This window comes from Hippopotamus amphibius, chromosome 3, assembly GCF_030028045.1.
Source record: "Hippopotamus amphibius kiboko isolate mHipAmp2 chromosome 3, mHipAmp2.hap2, whole genome shotgun sequence".
NCBI classification, from domain to species: domain Eukaryota; kingdom Metazoa; phylum Chordata; class Mammalia; order Artiodactyla; family Hippopotamidae; genus Hippopotamus; species Hippopotamus amphibius.
The window spans coordinates 30,924,809-30,942,704 of NC_080188.1; the positions used below are offsets into that span (position 1 = coordinate 30,924,809).

General features: G+C 37.5%; 2 protein-coding genes across 5 annotated transcripts in view; one reads left to right on the plus strand and one right to left on the minus strand.

Moving 5' to 3' along the window:
* The window catches only part of PPAT (phosphoribosyl pyrophosphate amidotransferase), a 50,727-nt gene that overhangs the window by 29,672 nt on the left and 3,159 nt on the right, over positions 1 to 17,896 (minus strand). The window lies entirely within an intron of this gene.
* The window catches only part of PAICS (phosphoribosylaminoimidazole carboxylase and phosphoribosylaminoimidazolesuccinocarboxamide synthase), a 59,114-nt gene that overhangs the window by 14,473 nt on the left and 26,745 nt on the right, over positions 1 to 17,896 (plus strand). The window contains exons 3-8 of one of the 4 annotated variants that reach the window (XM_057729839.1): positions 704 to 1,138; positions 2,276 to 2,365; positions 13,883 to 13,954; positions 14,407 to 14,772; positions 15,103 to 15,168; positions 17,233 to 17,369. In XM_057729839.1, coding sequence (XP_057585822.1) covers positions 704 to 1,138; positions 2,276 to 2,365; positions 13,883 to 13,954; positions 14,407 to 14,772; positions 15,103 to 15,168; positions 17,233 to 17,369 — 1,166 coding nt within the window. The remainder of the gene's footprint in view (positions 1 to 703; positions 1,139 to 2,275; positions 2,366 to 13,882; positions 13,955 to 14,406; positions 14,773 to 15,102; positions 15,169 to 17,232; positions 17,370 to 17,896) is intronic. The other 3 variants (XM_057729840.1, XM_057729841.1, XM_057729842.1) reach the window with 3 other exon arrangements.

A 17,896-nucleotide genomic window follows, 5' to 3' on the forward strand; every position in this document is an offset into this window, starting at 1 on the left:
TGCTCCAGAAAGATCCCACATGCTGCGGAGCAACTAAGCCCATGTGCCACAACTGTTGAGCCCATGTGATACAACTACTGAAGCCCACGTGCCTAGAGCCCGTGCTCTGCAACAAGAGAGGCCATGGCAATGAGGAGCCCACGCACCACAACGAAGAGTAGCCCACGCTCACCGCAACTAAAAGAAAGCCCGTGCACAGCAAAAAAAAGACCCAACACAGGCAATTAAATAAATAAATAAATAAATTTATTAAAAAAATAGAGAGAGAGAAAAAGCATGAGGAGATAAACTGCTCACACCCATCACAAAAAAGTTGTCTTCAACAAGCTGCTTTCTTATGTAATTATATTTATTGCTTTTAACAAGTAAATATTAGAAAATTATATATTTGACTTTCACTATATACTAACATACATCCCACATACTAAAGGAGTAGAATGGAAGAGAAAGAAATGCCAGAGAAAAAAGATGATCAAAATGTAACTAATTAAAAACACAACTTTATTAACGCCAGTCACTGTCACAGTGAGGAACAGATTCAGGTTCTGTCCTTTCATTTCCCAACTAGTTTAAGAGAAAAGCTAAGCTACGACTTGCATTTCATCTCCTACACAGAAAACTACCTTCTTTACTAATATTGCATCCAATTATTTATCTTGTCTGATGTATGTAACCCATATATCTCTTTCCCCACCCGATACAGGTAACTCTACACCAATAATGGAACCCCCTAATAATCCAATCTTCATTCCAACTGTAGCAAATGAAGGAGGAAAACACTGGACTGTGCCAGAAGTCAGGGCTCTGATAGGCATCTGGTCTGATAAAGGCATACAACAACAACTAGAAGGAACAGTGAGAAATAAAAGGATATTTGAACAAATTGCTGCCAAGCTTCAGAAACTTGGAATAGAGAGAGACTGGAAGCAGTGCAGAACAAAGTACAAAAACTTAAAACATGAATACAAGATTGTAAGAATGGCTCAAGACCTAGGCATGACTAAGAGTATGAAATTTTTTACTGAGTTGGATGCTATTCTGAGACACAGTAAAATAGAAAACTCACAAGAACAGGAATCCCACGATGGAAAGCAAGCCACAGAATGTGCCAATGTAAAAATGGAAGAGGATCAGACAGGTAGGAAGGCAAAGAAAAGTAATCTTAACATCTTGCTACCATATAAAAAAATGTTAATAATGTGAATACAGTCTAAGTTAAACAGGTTTCATTAAATGCTATTCAACAAGCTAATTTCTCAATTTATCATGGAACAGAATTCATGTATATTTGATCAGAATACAGAGAATAGTACAGAGTTACACAGAAGAAGGAAAGAAAATTGAATTTCTGGAAGTTTAAAACAACCAATTTTAATAAGGCAAAAATGCAATTCTAGATGGCAGAAGTTAAAGCAAATTTTCATACCAGTTGTGGTAAAACTGTGAATAAACAGAAAGAGGGCATCGAAAAACTTAGAAAAATGCAAAACCTGTGAGAATGTAAGTGTGAGTTCTCCTGGGACACATCATGAAGTTCCTCAAAATGAGTTTAACCCAAAGGACTGAGATGCAATATACACAAAGACATGATAGCATGAAATAAACTGCTTGAGTTCTAGGCCAGGAGTCAGGAAATCCAAGCTCTAACTCAGTCTATGTGGAACTCTGAATTCACAAGTCTCTCCTTTAGACCTGACTATGTAAAACAGCAGACTGGACAAGATGTTCTTAAAGACCTCTACTAACCATAATGCTTCTAGATCTTAATGTCAGCCTTAAATGATGCAGTCCTAATTCTTAAGAGTATGAGTGTGTGTCCAGGGGAAGAGAGGGAAATGATAGAGAGTTAGGATTGGGAAACGCTGGTGAGAAGTCCCCAAATGTTTCACTGGTGGACAAGAAAAGAAACTGGTCGGCTGGAGAACTATACATCTCCCGCATCAAAATTAAAATGTAAAATAACTAGTGATCAAGTAGCCCAACAGCAGTGGCATGATTATGTTCATGCAGTAGTTGCTGGAGGTGCAGCTGAAGATGACTGTCAGTTTTATGTCAGAAGACCTAGTTAGAGATTTATAACACCAGATATTTATAGTGACCTAAGACTAAAAAAATATGCTTAAGGATGGGGAATCTAAACTACAGAAAAGTAAACAACCACAGTTTTTAGTATCAGGTTCACTCTAAAAGTGAAAATAATATATTACAACTTAAAACACAATTCTGAAAGTGAAAAAAAAAACAAACCACCATATATCCCACTATGTTCATACAGTCATTGCTGGATATGCAGCTGAAGATGACTTGGTCAATAATATGTCAGAAGACCTAAGAGAGACAGATATGAGACAAAGCCCTGGCACAGGTAAAACAATATGCGTTGTTTTTTTTTTTTCTTCTTTTTTTTTGGCCTGTCACAAAATACACAAGATGTTGTTATAAAATGGTGCTACAGACTGAACTGTGTCACCCCCAAATTCATTTGTTGAAGGCCTAACCCCCACTGTTATTACATTTGGAGATGGGGCCTTTGGGAGATAATTAGGTTTAGATGGGGCTATAAGGGTGAGGCCTTCATGATGGGTTTTATAATATAATTACATATTGTATACCTTATATAATAACTATACTACTTAACATATTATAAGATGTTATAAGAACATATATAAGAATGTTATAACATTACGAAATTACGAAGTATTGTTGGATAGTATATTTCCAATATACAGAAATGGAAGGTGGAAATTATTAATGACAGTAAAGTTCCCTATTGCTGTTGTTCTCAAAGTGTAGCAGCATCAGTATCATCTGGGAACTTATTCAAAATGCAAACTGCTGGGCCCCATCCAGAATCAGAAACTCTGGGGGTTAGGCCCAGCAATGTTACGTACTTCACATGATTCTGATATATGTTCAAGTTTGAGAACCAGTGCCCTGTGATATAGGGTAGTAAGGGAATGGGAAGTGTGTGTTTCCCATCTGATGGTTTGCCTTTTACACAAACTCAAAAAAGAGGGGGATCACCAAGCCCCAGGCAGAAGCCTAGCCATCACAGACCTTGTATGTAGCCTTTCAGTTCCAAAGCTTCATATAGCCTTGGAAAGTATAAAGACCAATGCTGATTAAAAAACCAGGTGCCCCACAGTCTTGGCAAACTTCAGATTAAAAGCTCTATGGGAGAAAGCTGCTAGAAGACCGACAGGTGAAAATGGAGAGAAATTAAGGAGACTAACTAGACAGGAATGTGCAGCTGACCAAAGTGTGACAACAAAGTAAACAAAGCTCTGTGCTCCCAAGGATGTCATCAGGAGTTAAAATCAGATTACTACGTATAGTGTTTAATAAGGCAGAAGGATTTCCATGAAAAACAGTTAAAAACTTTAGCATTCAGAAGATTTAAGCTTGTCGGTCCTCTGGAAAACTCACTTAAGAACAGTACCTCAAGATAATTTTCTACATGTAAAAGGAAAATATTGTCAGATGTAAACTGATAGGTTTTTAAAAATTGTTTGGTATGTTTACATGTTAGTATCGAATATATTTAGAAAATATGAAACAGGATGTTTACAGTCATTCTAGAAATAATGCTATTTTAAATTTTGAATGAAAATAAAAGCAAAGGTATAAACCCACATGGATCCCAGCAACTAAATATGTAAGAAAACATGTTAAATAGGCAAGAATTTTAGGCACACCCACAATATGTACCTCTTGATGCACAAGTTGCCAGTTTACTATTCGGAAGATTATTCTGTTGAGATTAAAGACATGAATATTTATCTGTAGAAAAAAATTCACATCAATAGGTAGAGGTCACCTCATTTTTTTTTTTTCTAAGATTTTCTTGATGTGGGACCGTTTTAAAAATCTTTATTGAATTTGTTACAATACTGCTTCTGTTTTATGTATTGGTTTTTTGGCCACAAGGCATGTGGGATCTTAGCTCCCTAACCAGGGATTGAACCCACACCCCCTGCACTGGAAGGCAAAGTCTTAACCACTGGACCACCAGGGAAGTCCCACCTCATTTTGTTTTTACATATTTTACTAACAAATATTGTTATTAGATCTGCCATTGCTCCACAATGTTAATGTTGACACTTGGTCAAATCTCCCAAAAGTAACACTTTCCTATCTTAAAAGTATACTATAAGCTTCTTTCATATTTCAAATAAAAATCCAGCTGGAGCTATGGACCCCCGCATTCTGCATAACTAATTAGTTCTCAACTTAGAACTCCTAGAGATTTTGGTTTAGTGTATGTTGTAGAGTGGATTCAGGCACCCGTATTTTTAGAGAAGATCAGCAAGCACAGCCAGGTTGTCATGTTTTTAGAGAATAATACCAGCAGAGGGCTGAAGAGAGTAATATATAAAGCCCAATATGATTCCACTCCAGGCAGAAAAATTAGCTACTTCTAGTAAATTATTATTTTTTTAACTTTTTATTTTTTAATTTTTTACAATAAACTGCATATATTTAGAGTGTACAATTTGGTATCCCAATCTCCCAATTCATTCCCCCACCAACCCTCACTGCTTTCCCCACTTGCTGTCCACATGTTTGTTCTCTACATCTGGGTCTCTGTTTCTGCCTTGGAAACCAGTTGATTTGTACCATTTTTCTATAGTCCACATATATGTGTTAATATATAATATTTGTTTTTCTCTTTCTGACTCACTTCACTCTGTATGACAGTCTCTAGGTCCATCCATGTCTCTAGAAATGTCCCAGTTTCATTGCTTTTTACAGCTGAGTAATATTCCATTGTATGTATGTACCACATCTTCTTTATCCATTCATCTGTTGATGGACATTTAGGTTGTTTCCATGTCCTGGCTATTGTACATAGTGCTGCAATGAACATTGGAGTGCATGTGTCTTTTTGAATTATGGTGTTCTCTGGGTATATGCCCAGTAGTGGGATTGCTGGGTCATATGGTAGTTCTATTTTTAGTTTTGCAAGGAACCCCCATACTGTTTTCCATAGTGGCTGTATCAATTTACATTCCCACCAACAGTGCAAGAGGGTTCCCTTTTCTCCACACCATCTCCAGCATTTACTCTTTGTAGATTTTCTGATGATGCCCATTCTGACTGGTGTGAGGTGATACCTCATTGTCGTTTTGATTTGCATTTCTCTAATAATTAGTGATGTTGAGCAGCTTTTCATGTGCCTCTTGGCCATCCGTATGTCTTCTTTGGAGAAATGCCTATTTAGGTCTTCTGCCCATTTTTTGATTGGGTTGTTTGTTTTTTTGATATTGAGCTGGATAAACTGTTTATCTATTTTGGGGATTAATCCTTTGTCTGTTGATTTGTTTGCAAATATTTTTTCCCATTCTGAGGGTTGTCTTTTCGTCTTCCTTATACTTTCCTTTGCTGTGCAGAAGCTTTGAAGTTTCCTTAGGTCCCACATTTATTTTTGCTTTTATTTCCATTATTCTAGGGGGTGGATCAAAAAAGATCTTGCTGTTATTTACGTCGAAGAGTGTTCTTCCTATGTTTTCCTCTAGGAGTTTTATAGTGTCTGGCCTTACATTTAGGTCTTTAATCCATTTTGAGTTTATTTTTGTGTATGGTGTTAGGAAGTGTTCTAATTTCTTTCTTTTACATGTAGCTGTCCAGTTTTCCCAGCACCACTTATTGAAGAGGCTGCCTTTTCTCCATTGTATATCCTTGCCTCCTTTGTCATAGATTAGTTGACTGTAGTTTATCTCTGGGCTTTCTATCCTGTTCCATTGATCTATATTTCTGTTTTTGTGCCAGTGCCATATTGTCTCAATCACTGTAGCCTTGTAGTATAGCCTGAAGTTGGGAAGCCTGATTCCACCAACTCTTTCTTTCCTTCTCAAGATTGCTTTGGCTATTTGGGGTCTTCTGCATTTCCATACAAATCGTAAAATTTCTTGCTCTAGTTCTGTGAAAAATGCCATTGGTAATTTGATGGGGATTGCATTGAATCTGTAAATTGCTTTCGGTCATATAGTCATTTTCACAGTGTTGATTCTTCCAATCCAAGAATATGGTATGTCCCTCCATCTGTTTGTGTCTTCTTTGGTTTCTTTCATGAGTGTCTTATAGTTTTCTGAGCACAGGTCTTTTACCTCCTTGGTTAGGTTTATTCCTAGGTATATTATTCTTTTTGTTGCAGTGGTGAATGGGATTGTTTCCTTAATTTCTCTTTCTGATCTTTTATTGTTGGTGTATAGAAATGCAAGAGATTTCTGTGTGTTAATTTTGTATCCTGCAACTTTACCAAATTCATTGATTAGCTCAAGTAGTTTTCTGGTGGCATCTCTAGGATTTTATATGTATAGTATCATGTCATCTGCAAACGGTGACAGTTTTACTTCTTTTCCAATTTGGATTCCTTTGATTTCTTCTTCTTCTCTGATTGCTGTGGCAAGGACTTCCAAAACTATGTTAATAGTAGTGGCAAGAGTGGACATCCTTGTCTTGTTCCTGATCTTAGAGGGAATGCTTCCAGTTTTTCACAATTGAGAATGATGTTTGCTGTGGGTTTGTCATATATGGCCTTTATTATGTTGAGGTAGGTTTCCTCTATGCCTACCTTCTGGAGAGTTTTTATCATAAATGGGTGTTGAATTTTGTCAAAAGCTTTTTCTGCATCTATTGAGATGATCATGTGGTATTTATCCTTCAGTTTGTTAACATGGTGTATCACATTGATTGATTTGCGTATATTGAAGTATCCTTGCATTTCAGGGATAAACCCCACTTGATCATGGTGTATGATCCTTTTAATGTGTTGTTGGATTCTGTTGGCTAGTATTTTGTTGAGGATTTTGGCATCTAAATTCATCAATGATATTGGTCTGTAGTTTTCTTTTTTTGTAGTATCTTTGTCTGGTTTTGGTATCAGGGTGATGGTGGCCTCATAAAATGAGTTTGGGAGTGTTTCTTCTCTGCAATGTTTTGGAAGAGTTTGAGAAGGATGGGTGTTAGCGCTTCTCTAAATGTTTGATAAAATTCACCTGTGAATCCATCTGGTCCTGGACTTTTGTTTGTTGGGAGATTTTTAATCACGGTTTCAATTTCATTCCTTGTGATTGGTCTGTTCATATTTTCTGTCTTCTTGATTCAGTCTTGGAAGGTTATACCTTTCTAAGAATCTGTCTATTTCCTCCAGGTTGTCCATTTTATTGGCATATAGTTGCTTGTAGTAATCTCTTATGATGCTTTTTATTTCTGCGGTGTCCATTGTAACTTCTGTTTCATTTCTAATTTTATTGATTTGAGTCCTCTCCTTCTTTTTCTTGATGAGTCTTGCTAGAGGTTTATCAATTTTATTTATCTTCTCAAAGAACCAGCTTTTAGTTTTATTGATTTTTGCTAGTATTTTCTTTGTCTCCATTTCATTTATTTCTGCTCTGATCTTTATGATTTCTCTCCGTCTATTAACTTTGGGTTTTGTTTGCTCTTCTTTCTCTAGTTTCTTTAGGTGTAAGGTTAGATTGTTTATTTGGGATTTTTCTTGTTTCTTGAGGTAGGATTGTATCGCTAGAAACTTCCCTCTTATAACTGCCTTTGCTGAATCCCAAAGATTTTGGATTGTTGTGTTTTCATTGTCATTTGTCTCTAGGTATTTTTGATTTCCTCTTTGATTTTTTCAGTCATCGCTTGGTTATTTAGTAGCATATTGTTTAGCCTCCATGTGTTTGTGTTTTTTACAGGTTTTTTCCTGTAATTGATTTCTAATCTCATAGCATTGTGGTCAGAAAAGATGCTTGATATGATTTCAATTTTCTTGAATTTACCAAGGCTTGATTTATGACCCAAAATGTGATCTATCCTGGAGAATGTTCCATGTGCACTTGAGAAGAATGTGTAATCTGTTGCTTTGGATGTAATGTCGTATAGATATCTATTAAATCAAGCTGATTAATTGTGTCATTTAAAGCTTGTGTTTCCTTATTAATTTTCTGTCTGGATGATCTGTCCATTGGTGTAAGTGGGGTGTTAAAGTCTCCCACTATTATTGTGTTACTGTCGATTTCCTCTTTCATAGTTGTTAGCATTTGCCTTATGTATTGAGGTCCTCCTATATTGGGTGAATATATATTTATAATTGTTATCTCTTCTTCTTGGATTGATCCCTCGATCTTTATGTAGCATCCTTTCTTGTCTCTTGTAACATTTTTTATTTTAAAGTCTATTTTATCTGATATGGGTATCGCTACTCCAGCTTTCTTTTGATTTCCATTTGCATGGAATATCTTTTTCCATCCCCTCACTTTCTGTCTGTATGTGTCCCTAGGTCTGAAGTGGGTCTCTTGTAGACAGCATATATATGGGTCTTGTGTTTGTATCCATTCAGCCAGTCTGTGTCTTTTGGTTGGTGCATTTAGTCCATTTACATTCAAGGTAATTATTGATATGTATGTTCCTATAACCATTTTCTTAATTGTTTTGTTTTTGTTTCTGTAGGTCCTTTTCTTCTCTTATGTTTCCCGCTTAGAGAAGTTCCTTTAGCATTTGTTGTAAGGCTGGTTTGGTGGTGCTGAATTCTCTCAGCTGTTGCTTGTCTGTAAAGCTTTTGATTTCTCCCTCGAATCTGAATGAGATCCTTGCTGGGTAGAGTATTCTTGGTTGTAGGTTCTTCCCTTTCATCACTTTAAATATATCATGCCACTCCCTTCTGGCTTATACAGTTTCTGCTGAGAAGTCAGCTGTTAACCTGATGGGAGTTCCCTTGTATGTTATTTGTCGATTTTCCCTTGGTGCTTTTAATAACTTTTCTCTGGGGCTTCCTAGGTGGCGCAGTGGTTGAGAATCCACCTGCCAATGCAGGGAACACGGGTTCGATCCCTGCTCCAGGAAGATCCCACATGCCACGGAGCAACTAAGCCTGTGCGCCACAACTACTGAGCCTATCCTCTTAAAAAAAAAAAAAGAAAAAAGAAAAAAATAAAACTTTTCTCTGTCTTTAATTTTTGTCAATTTGACTACTATATGTCTTGGCATGTTTCTCCTTGGGTTTCTCCTGCCTGGGACTCTCTGCACTTCCTGCACTTGGGTAGCTATTTCCTTTCCCATGTTAGGGAAGTTTTCAACTATAATCTCTTCCAGTATTTTCTCGGGTCCTTTCTCTCTCTCTTCTCCTTCTGGGACCCCTATAATGTGAATGTTTGTGCATTTAACGTTGTCCCAGAGGTCTCTTAGGCTGTCTTCAGTTCTTTCATTCTTTTTTCTTTATTCTTTTCTGCATCAGTGACTATCACCATTCTGTCTTCCAGGTCACTTATTCGTCCTTCTGCCTCAGTTAGTCTGCTATTGGTTCCTTCTAGTGTATTTTTCATTTCAGTTATTGTGTTGTATATCTCCGTTTATTCTTTAATTTTTCTAGGTCTTTGGTAAACGTTTCTTGCAACTTTTCGATCTTTGCATCCAATCTTTTTTCAAAGTCCTGGATCATCTTCACCATCATTATTCTGAATTCTTTTTCTGGAAGGGTGCCTATCTCCTCTTCATTTAGTTGTTTTTATGGTGTTTTATCTTGTCCCTTCATCTGGTACAAAGTCTTTTGCCTTTTCATTTTCTCTGTCTTTCTGTGGCTGTGATTTTCAGTTCCACAAGATGAAATACTGCTGATACTGCTTGATTCTGCTGTCTGCCCTCTTGTGGAGGAAGCTGTCTAGGAGGCTCGTGGGTGCTTCCTGATGGGAGGGACTGATGGTGGGTTGGGCTGGGTGGGTGAAGCTCAGTAAAACTTTAATCCGATTTGGTGGGTGGAGCTCAGTGACACTTTAATCTGCTTGTCTGCCAATGGGTGGGGCTGTGTTCCCACCCTGGTGGTCATTTGGCCTGAGGCGACCCAGCACTGGAGCTTACAGGCTCTTTGGCAGAGCTAATGGTGGACTCTGGAAGGGCTCATGCCAATGAGCACTTCTCAGAACCCCTGCTGCCAGTGCCCCTGTCTCCTCGGTGAGCCACAGCTGCCCCCCACCTCTGCAGGCAACCCTCCAAAACCAGCAGGTAGGTCTGGTTCAGTCTCCTATGGGGTCACTGCTCCTTCTCCCTGGGTCCTGGTGAGCACACATTTTTGTGTGCCCTCCAAGAGTGGAGTCTCCGTTTTCCCCAGTCCTGTGGAGGTTCTGCAATCAAATCCCGCTGGCTTTCAAAGTCTGATTCTCTGCGGATTCCTCCTCCTGTTGCTGGACCCCCAGGTTAGGAAGCCTGACGTGGGGCTTAGAACCCTCAGGACTTCTGCGGTATAACTGTTCTCCAGATTGTAAGTCACCCACCCAGCATTTATGGGATTTGATTTTAATGCGATTGCGCCCCTCCTACCGTCTCATTGCGGCTTCTCCTTTGTCTCTGGATGTGGGGTGGTTTTTTTTTTGGTGAATTCCAGTGTCTTTCTGTTGATGGCTGTTCAGCAGTTAGTTGTAATTCTGTTGCTCTTGCAAGAGGGAGTCAGTGCATGTCCTTCTACACCACCATCTTGATTCTTCTCGATGGATTAGGATTTGACCGGAGCAGAAACTCGAGCTGAAATCTCTGCAGGTACCAGTGGTGGTGCAGGAAAACCTAGACTGTGGTTGACAAATTGCAGGAGGTTCAGTGCAGACAATTCTGAGAGTTAAAGTCTCCAGGGGACCCAGTCACAGGGGGGTAGCCCCACGCTTTTGTGAGCTTTACTTCCAGGAACCTGACCAGTGTCTCACAGTAAATATCAGAGAAAAATCCCCTCCTGCTTCTGGCAGGGGAAGCGGGGAAGGAACCATTTTCTTCTAGTAAATTATTACTTAAAAAATGTAGGACCAACAAAATACGAAGATGTTAATAACTGGGAAGAATCATAGAACTCTTAGGCTATGCCTGAGTAAGTAAGTAAAAAGAAACAGCCCATGAAAACTGAATAACTACTTCTGTGGATCTAAAATAAATTTATTTTTCTCCCTGTCTGAGGCACAGGCAAGAGAGGATAAAAGAAATCAGAAAGCTACCAGGGGAGAAAGGACTGGTAGCCTGAAGAGAAAGTTATGTTTGACCATCTTATCAGCTACCTGTCTCTTCTGAACATGGAGAAATTAAATTGCCTTAATTCATCTCCATAACAGTTGCTATTTAAATGAGGTAAAACACCTCGATACCTTGTTATCCTGGCCAAAGTCACTGCTGTCTAGTATAGGACAGTCACAGGTAGATGATCTTTGGCTCAGAGGGGTGGAGACAGGCACATATATCCTATTAGAGGCCACTCTTATTGTCAGCCTAAAAATCACACGTGAAAGACTACATGGTGCTTTTAAGAATAATCTTAAAAATATTTTCCTTTTGGCTGTAGTAAAATGTATTTCCAAAATTAAAATATTCACTATCCTGGCAATTTCACAAAAATTAGCAATGTGCTGGCCAGCAGAGGGCATTAAAGTATCTATTGTTAGTATCGTAGAAGGTGTGCCAAGCATTTTGTTTTCTCCAATTCATTTCTTTTTAATAGACTGAAGATTAGTCTATAATCTTCTTTCAAATGGAATATTTAAACACTTCTGTATATTTTGCATACAATTTGGATAATCTTAGCAGTAAAATTATTATATAAACTAATGTACTTTAGTCATATGAAACAGTGTTGAGAACTTAAAAAAAATTATAAATATAAAGCTTATGTCTGGTCTTTGTCCCTAGTTCCTGGCAGAGAGTTTCAAAAACCTTTGGAATTCCTAGTGGTAGAAGTGTTTTTGGTTTTTTTGTTGTTTTTGTTCTTAATTCTAATGAAGTGATCCAAGGTGGGTTTCTAGATAGCTTCAGGATGGTCACCAGAAAAACCACCCTTGTAATTAGAGTTGGAATTTCGGTCCACCCTGACCCTCCCTGGAGGTCATGCCATAAGTCAATCATGTGAATGAAAACTTTAGCTCAGAGGAACTTCCTGGATGAACACACTGATGTGCTGGAGGGTGACACACCCTGCATCCCGGACCCTCCCAGGTCTTGCCCTAGGTGCTTCTTGATTTAACTGTTCCTGAGTTCTTTTAGATTATACTGTAATTCTAAGTACAGAACTTTCCTAAGTTGAAGAGTTGTTCTAGCAAATTTATCAGAACTGAGGAGGTCATGGTACCCCCTGAATTTATAGCCAGGCAGCCAAAAGTGTGGCTGGCATGTGAAGAGAGGGCAGTCTTATGGAAGATTTGAGCCCTTAAAGTCTGATGGGATGCAGAGTCTGATGGGAACTCTGGGCAGTTAGTGTCAGAATTGAAATGCCATACACACAGTTGGGGTGGACATAACAGAAATTAAATGCTCCTCTTTCCTTAAAAGATACTAAATTTAGGGATCCCCCGCCAACATACGACATTTTACTGTCTAGAACTAATTACTAAAAATTTCTACATAATATCTAATCTCTATAAATGTTATTTCCCAGAAGCAGAACACGTGCCTGAACCTAGGCACCTTAAGTGACAGTTTTAGTCACTTAAGTAAAATGTTATAAATTCATATTTTGCTGAAATGAGATTTGAGCTAAAAGTTTACCTTGGACTTGTGCCCTCCGAAAAGTAACCACTGCGGCAAGGGTGGGGGAATGGTTTGGACAAGGAAGGAGGTGGTAGGTGTAGTTATAAAAGGGCAACCTTTTGATGAAACTGTTGAGTATCTGGACCTTGATAGTAAAGACACAAACCTGTATAGGTGATAAAATTATTAAAGAACTTAATACATGCTGCAAGCGCGCGCGCGCACACACACACACACACACACACATTCACAAATGAGTACAAATAAGATTCGAGAAATCAGAATCAAAGTGGCAGATTGTACTAATGTCAGTATCCTTGAAGTAACATTATAAAATGTTACCATTGGAGAAAACCAGGCAAAGTTTAGAAGGGATCTCTATTATTTCTTACAACTGCATGTGAATCTACAATTATCTCAATAAAAATTTCAGTTAAAAAAGGTAGCTTATTAGGTAGACCTATGTGGTTCCAGAGTACAACCTGTCATTTGAGGTCTTGATATTGTTAGAAGCTAAACTTCATCCTAGTCTCATAGTCCAAACATGTCCTTAATGAGATCAGATCCTATCCTGATGTAAATCTCCACATACCCATCACTGCATATGCTTACTGCCCTCTAACTACATTTTTGCGTCACACATCTACTAATACAAACCATTGTCTAATTTCACAATAATCATTGCAAACAACTATATAGACATCTAATCTTAGTAACATAGAATTTTTTTTAAATGTCCCAGTATAGAGGAAAGTACAGCTGAGATAAAAGAAGGCTATCATAGCATTGCTGTATTTCAACATAGCAATCCAACACACACATATGAGGAGGAGCTTTCCCTAAATTACAAACAGCTGACTTGTAAACATCCTAAACATATACTGGTCCACTAGAATAAATCCCTGTTATATTTACCGGGCTAAGCATTTTAAGTTTATCATTTGTCTGCTGTTAACATCTCGATGTGAAAACTGCTAAAATCACTTCATCTTAGAGTCTTTTATTTCTTTATATGTACTGCAATAAGGATCATTCTTAGTTACAATGAGGATCAAATGAAAAAAGAGATGTAAGAGCTCTTTGGCAAGCATTAAAATGTAACAATGAAAGATGTCACCAAATTGGATCACAAAGCACTTTCATACTCCCAAACAGAGCATACTGCCTCATGACTTTTAAGGCAGATACTTCCAACATTTTGGTGTTGGTGGTGAATCCCATAAGGGCACCTTAAAATTTGGTTAGAGATGGCAAATGCTCCTGGCTTCAACTTACAGTTTTGATGTTGGGATCCAGTCTTACTACTTTTTCAGCACAATCTTCAATTGTAAAAATAGATTAGGGTTCTCTGAAAAACAAATTTAAATTGCTACTGTTTGTTTTCTGACAGAGGAAGACACTGTAAGTACAGCCTCAGAAGAGGTGGGCGGCCCCACAGCACCACACAGTATCACTGGGTCAGGTACAAGATCTAAACTGTTGAATTTTAAATGTTCTTTTGATATTTAATATCTAATATGTACCAGTTTAAATAGTTATAGGGAAGATCTCTATTATGTATTATCCCAAATGCCTCATTACACCTGAGTTGGTAGAAAATTGATAGGGGAGTAAAGAAAATGTCTATCCCTACTTCTTACTAAAAAAATTTGTAAAAGACTCTCCATTTTCATAAATATCCAGTGAAGAATACATATTGATGAAAAGCAGCTAAATTATTCTCACTAATATTGGGGATTAGTCTGCCTTATAATTTAAAAAATATTTTCTTTGATTATGGATGTATGAAAAAGATTGATCCTCATATTGAAATCCTCAGTGCTTTACATCAATCCAGGTTGTTTTAAATGAATGATATTCAAATATAGGATGTATCTAAAAGTTTGAATAATTGTAATTCATGTTGATTCATAGGTAATCATATTCCTTTAGAAGATGCTAAAAGTCATTTACAGATTATAACAGTGAGCGACACAGAGGCTGGAAAACACTGGTGTGACAATGAGGTCAGAGCACTTATAAACATATGGTCTGATGAAAAAATTAAGCAAATGCTTGAAGGGGCCACAAGAAACAGAGAAATATTTGAGGAAATTGCCAGAAGACTAATGCAGTTTGGAATAGACAGAGACTGGAAACAATGTTGTACCAAATACAAAAATTTAAAATATGAAATTTTACAAAAGAAAAATGGCAACCCTGAAAGAAAAATGAGATTTTATGAAGAAGTTGATGGCCTCCTAAAACGACCATCTCTCAGAACTGCCAAATGGAAACATGGTAATCTTGGAATTGACCCTTTCAAAATGAAAATTGCATAAACTTTCCTCTTTGCATTTAACGTAGCAAGAAATTCTTCAATAATAAATTCCTAATACTATTTTATGTTCAAATGACCCTCTAAATTATTATAAATCACATACCTAATATAAGTTAAGAATTTCAATTTCTTTTCAAATCTTTTACCAAAATATTCTTAATTCTTAAACTCATTCTTCATCTGTCAAATTGCTTAAATGTTCTAACTTTAGTGTACTTGAATGCCTGAAGACTAATGTATTTTAGACGATGTCATATATATGATTCTTCTCCTATGTTCTCTTGTTTAAGAATTATTTGAAAGTCATACCAAAAACCCAAGAACTTTGAGCATCAAGAGGAAAGCACGTGAAGATGGTAAGAGTCTGAGAAATGCCAACTTTTTCCACATTGAGAAAAACTTCTGTAGCTTTTTCCTGATAAGAGATGTTTATTCCTATCCTTGACAAACTAGACTATATTGTTTATGAGCTGTGTGAGAGCAAAAAATGCTGAAAAATAATTTCTTTCATAGCTCATTAAGAGTGAAAGCAACAAAGTAAACAGAAACTTTCCCAAATCAGAAATTTCTGCACAACTCTGCATTTATCATGAGCCTTTACATTATACTTTTCAGTGACTGCCATTAGAAGACTAGGATGTAAAAGGAAAAACCCCCACAAACTAGTAAGTTCTGAATTTGGGTTTTCTCCAAAGGTAGCTAGCAATGGCTGTAACATTTTAGTATCTATAATTCTACAAATAAGCCAAGCCAGCTACTTATGGAGCTGTAATTCCAACTGACCCATTATAAGTATCAGAAAATGTAACATAATGTAGTACAGCAAAGAGAAGAAAAATGCAGAATATAAGAAAAAGCACTGGTCTGAGAATCAGAACACCTGAGTTTTAGTCTCTCTTTACTCTAAAAACTCAACACGGAGCAAATGACTGCATCTCTCTGGATCTCTAAGATGATCCAATTTTAGCATATAGATTTATAATTTCTCGAATTGTCTTGAGTTCACGTAAATAAAGAGCTCAGTTTTTACAAAGTGAAGACACCTATGCAACTACCACTCCAATCAAGATATAAGACATCACCAGCACCCTAGAGTCCCCACCCCTGTCATTAATCATCCTCTCAGTCCCCATAATGGTTATCAATATTCTGACTTCCATCACCACAGATTAGTTTTAGAATCATCCAACATGTTCTTTTTCTTTAGTATATATTTTTTAATGTCAGGCTTCTTTCACACAACATTGTGAGATTCATCCATGATTTTACTTGTAGCAGGAGTTTGTTCTTTTTTATTGCTGTAGAATATTCCATTATAGAAACATACATCCCACTACCTTCTTTATCCAATGCTTCCAGATTGGGGCTGCTATGAATAACGCTGCTATAAAAACTCCTGTGCGTGTCTCCCAATAAACGTGTACGCATCTCTGTTGAGGATACACCCAGGAGTGGGATGCAAGGTCACAGGTTATGCATATACCCAGGTTCTGTTCTAAGCACTTTACATATATTAATGCATTTAATCCCTACCACAACTCTATGAGGTAGGTGCTATCATTATCCTCAATGTACAGAGGAGGAAATAGAGGCATAAAGAAGTCTGTACTGTTGAACCAGTTGCTCCATTGCCTCTCTGTGAGGGGCAGGGACCACATCAGCCCTGTGTAGCACAGTATTCCTAGAGTCTACCACAGTGCCTCACATACACACAGTAAGAGCTCAACAAGTATTTTTTGAATAAAGTATTAGAGAATAGCAGGAATCCACTGCCTGCCAACCCTGCCCAACAGCCCTTACACCTCAAGTGAACTGAAAATTTTATTCTCCATTTTTTGACATAAATTACAAATCAGACGAATTGCCCCATGTTTCCCCTCTCTTGATGCCCTTTAGTGGATATGCTATTGAAAAGGGAAACTGCTAAGAATTAACCACATAAAAGTTTCATTCCCAAGACAATGAATTTGTGCACTGGACCTTTAAAATACATAAGTCTAGCACAACAGGTGAGAAAACAGACTCAGAAATTAGGAGGCTTTCCTAATACCAAACTGTTACTAGGAAACTTGGACTAGATTTCAAGTCTTATGTTAAAGAGGCTGTTCCCAATACTCACCAGAATGACAAAACAGTAGTACTTTAAGACCCTTTTGGGGATAAGTCACTTTTCCGACTAAGGGAATGTAAAACACTATAGGAATGTAACATGTTTGGTCATTATTTCTAAGAGATAAAAATCAAAAACTTAACCCCAGCCTTAATATGGCAACTCAAAGCAAGTTCTCTGATAACCTACTCCTGTGTTCTCCAACAAACTAGATGAAGATAACTGGGAACTAATTCCATAAGTTTGTCTGAGTGCAACTCTTGATCTCGCAAGTGCCTTTCTAGTGATATATTATATACTCTGTTTGCAGAACCGGTGTCAGTGTCTCTAAAGAAAACTGCTCCTGAGATCACTGCAAATCAGTTTCCTCAAAGAACAACAGAACCAAAAGATTCTACAGAATGTTTTTGCAGTCAGGAAATCCCCTACGTGACCCAACTTCATCAGGTAAATGTCATAAATTTTTAGAAAAAGTATGAAAATGTTTATCAGTTGTAGGGTTCAATTCCTAAACCAGGGAAATGATAATTCACTGAAAGGCATTTTCATCTCCTAACTATACAAGAGAAGGCTAACTAGTTGGTTCATGGGATAAATCCATGAAATTTCAGTAACTCCTTTTATGGAATCTTCAAATATGTCCATGTCCTTCTAGTTTCCGTAAAATGTGACTGTGGTTTAAAGATGAAGATTTCTGATCTATGAGGGGGTATGTTGTTTGTCCAGAACTCTGCAAACCACTGAACTAATGTTTTCAGGGCCAAAAAAGCACTTGGTGATTATATGAATCTGACATGAACAAGCACACACACACAGCTTTACAGGGGAAGAGGACAACTAATTAGTTTAACATTGAAAAGTCCCCCTGACAGAAAGTAGAGTTATGGTATAAATCTGCAAATAGCCAGACTACTAAAAAGAAGTACTTCTGGATGAACCCATCTGGATTAAGCATCCAGTGCGTGACTGTCTAG